Below are 2242 nucleotides of genomic sequence, written 5' to 3' on the forward strand. Positions count from 1 at the left end.
TTAGACGGCGCCGAGCTCGCCGGTGATGGAGCTTGTCGAGTTCCCCTGGGCAGGGGCAAGGTCCAGTGACAGTGGGGAGGCCTCTGATTCGAAAGGCTCGATGGATGACGATGAACTATCGCTTACTGCTCATGACATTCAAAAGTGGGCCGCCCCTTGGGGTGGAGGGCCGTGTCTATTGGGAGTGGTGTCAGACTGAGGAGGGAGCTGTTGGACTGTCAGTCCTTTAATGAGAGCCTTATTGGTGAACGCGAGAGGTAGACGACGTTGTCGGTGCTCAGGACTGAGGATGTCCTTTGTCAAGACACATTCAAGAAGTGAAGGACTTCAGAGACACCCTTAAGCGAGCTGCCGCTAACATGAGGGAAATACTCAAACAGATGTCACAGTACGTGTTGGATTAGCGACTGAGTTAACCGGTGTCGGTGTACCTCAGGCGAATGCATTTGGAAAACAAAAAGGAGTTGCAGCAACAAGCCGAACGGTTGGGGAAGCTCATGCCGTCTACTAGGAGGTGGGCCGAGCCTATTGAGTCGAAGAGATACCATTGTGTATGGGCTCAGTGCCACTGGGCATCACTGGAAGGGGGGTACAGAGGAGAAGAGCATTCTGGATGCCCATAAGAGGCTACAGTCCTTTAAGGCACAGCTGGACGAGGAGAAGACACAGTATAGGAAGTAGTAGACCTGCTATAGTGGAAGTCGATAGGAGTGGGCTAACAGGCTCTTGAGAATACGCCGAGCTCGTGCGAATACGGAGGGGAACGCCACTGCTGCACCTGAGGTCTCTTCCTCCTCGTCTGCTATGGTCCAGGATGAGGACACTAATACTAAGATACTAGGATTGGCGGATGTGAGGTGTTCGTGAGGAGGGATGTTGATGAGCTTGGTGGGGCTTTAGATGCTGCCCACTGACGAGGCTGAATACCAGATCCACGAGGCTAAGGAGAATATACAAATGATGGAGATGACGCTGAAGAAGGTTATTGTTGTTGTCACTCCAGCGTTGTGTGTTTATGTTGTTGTTGTTCTCTTGTGTAGACGGAATCCGACTTGGTAGAGCGGGAGAATCGACTGCATGCCGAGAGGACGTTGTTCAACAAGGAGCTCAGAACCTGCAACTCCCATGAGCAGAGTGCTTTTGGCAACTACCCCTGTCTGGGGAAGAGCACTGACGGCCTCCTTCCGGGGAGGTGATTATGGCTTTGGTTCAGGGATTGGCAACTGTAATGGCGATAGTGGGGGATCAGGTACCAGTTGATGACCATGATTGGAAAAGGAGGATTCTCGGAAGTATTCAAGGCTTATGATTTGGAGACCCACAGGTCGTATAGCTGGCTTGTTCAGTAGGGCCTCGGCGGAAGGCTGTCCTTCATCAGTTACGTCGCTGTGAAGATCCATCAGATTCGCCCAGACATGACCGAGGTAGCTCGTGAGGCTTATGTTAGACACACATGGCGAGAGTGAGTCGCTGTGGGGTTCGCGGTCAGACACTAGGGTGAGGCTAGGTATGGTATTCACAAGAGGCTGAAGCACCGTCGAATTATACAGTTGTACGACTACTTCCCTATAGACTGCCATTCCTTCGGTACAGTCCTCGAGTAAGCTCCTACGGTCCTAGTCTAGCTGGGTGGGCATGACTGGTCCTTGTTGAGGTTCTGCGAGGGCGTTGATCTCGACACTTACCTGAAGGCTCATGGGCCGATACCGGAGAAGGAGGCCAGGGGCATCATGGTCCAGGTCTTCAGTGGACTGCGGTATGGACCCAGCATGAACGTTGACCACAGTATGGCTGCACGTAGATACATGAACAGTGCTGGTCATAAGATCATTCACTACGATTTGAAGCCAGGGAACCTCATGTAAAGTGAGTACGGCATTTGCTGAAGGGGATAGCTCGGGCAGGTATTACGAGGGGAATATTAAAATAACGGACTTTGGTTTGTCGAAGCAAGTGGATCAACATCAAAACCACGACACGGTGGAGCTCACCTCCCTCGGCACTGGGACGTAGTCTGGTAGTGGTCCTGGACTGCTGGTCACGGTTGTCATGCAGGTATTGGTACTTGCCTCCTGAATGCTTCGACACTTCGGCCGCTAAGATCAGCAATAAGGTGGACGTTTGGAGCTGCGGCGTTATATTTTATGAGCTGCTCTTCGCGCGGAAGCCTTTTGGTGAATCGCTCAAGTCGGCCGCCTTTTGTATGATGTCATTCAGGTCATGGGATTAGTCAAGATCATCT

At 51.9% G+C, this 2242-nt stretch overlaps 2 protein-coding genes across 2 annotated transcripts; both read left to right on the plus strand.

Annotated features, from left to right (window-relative positions):
- Positions 1-25: 25 nt before the first annotated feature.
- On the plus strand, positions 26-321 carry Pmar_PMAR021611 (hypothetical protein; the record flags this gene model as incomplete). Its single annotated transcript, XM_002779989.1, has 2 exons — positions 26-144; positions 282-321. 2 exons carry the CDS (start codon positions 26-28, stop codon positions 319-321), a joined length of 159 nt encoding a protein of 52 aa, XP_002780035.1.
- A 119-nt stretch (positions 322-440) lies between these two features.
- Positions 441-2230, plus strand: Pmar_PMAR021612 (protein kinase, putative; the record flags this gene model as incomplete). Its single annotated transcript, XM_002779990.1, has 12 exons — positions 441-514; positions 564-677; positions 723-852; positions 901-981; positions 1041-1192; positions 1250-1324; positions 1379-1462; positions 1508-1600; positions 1655-1756; positions 1802-1861; positions 1905-2009; positions 2056-2230. 12 exons carry the CDS (start codon positions 441-443, stop codon positions 2228-2230), a joined length of 1245 nt encoding a protein of 414 aa, XP_002780036.1.
- Between the last annotated feature and the right edge of the window lie 12 nt (positions 2231-2242).

This window comes from Perkinsus marinus (genome assembly GCF_000006405.1).
Source record: "Perkinsus marinus ATCC 50983 genomic scaffold scf_1104296944706, whole genome shotgun sequence".
In the NCBI taxonomy this organism is placed as follows: domain Eukaryota; phylum Perkinsozoa; order Perkinsida; family Perkinsidae; genus Perkinsus; species Perkinsus marinus.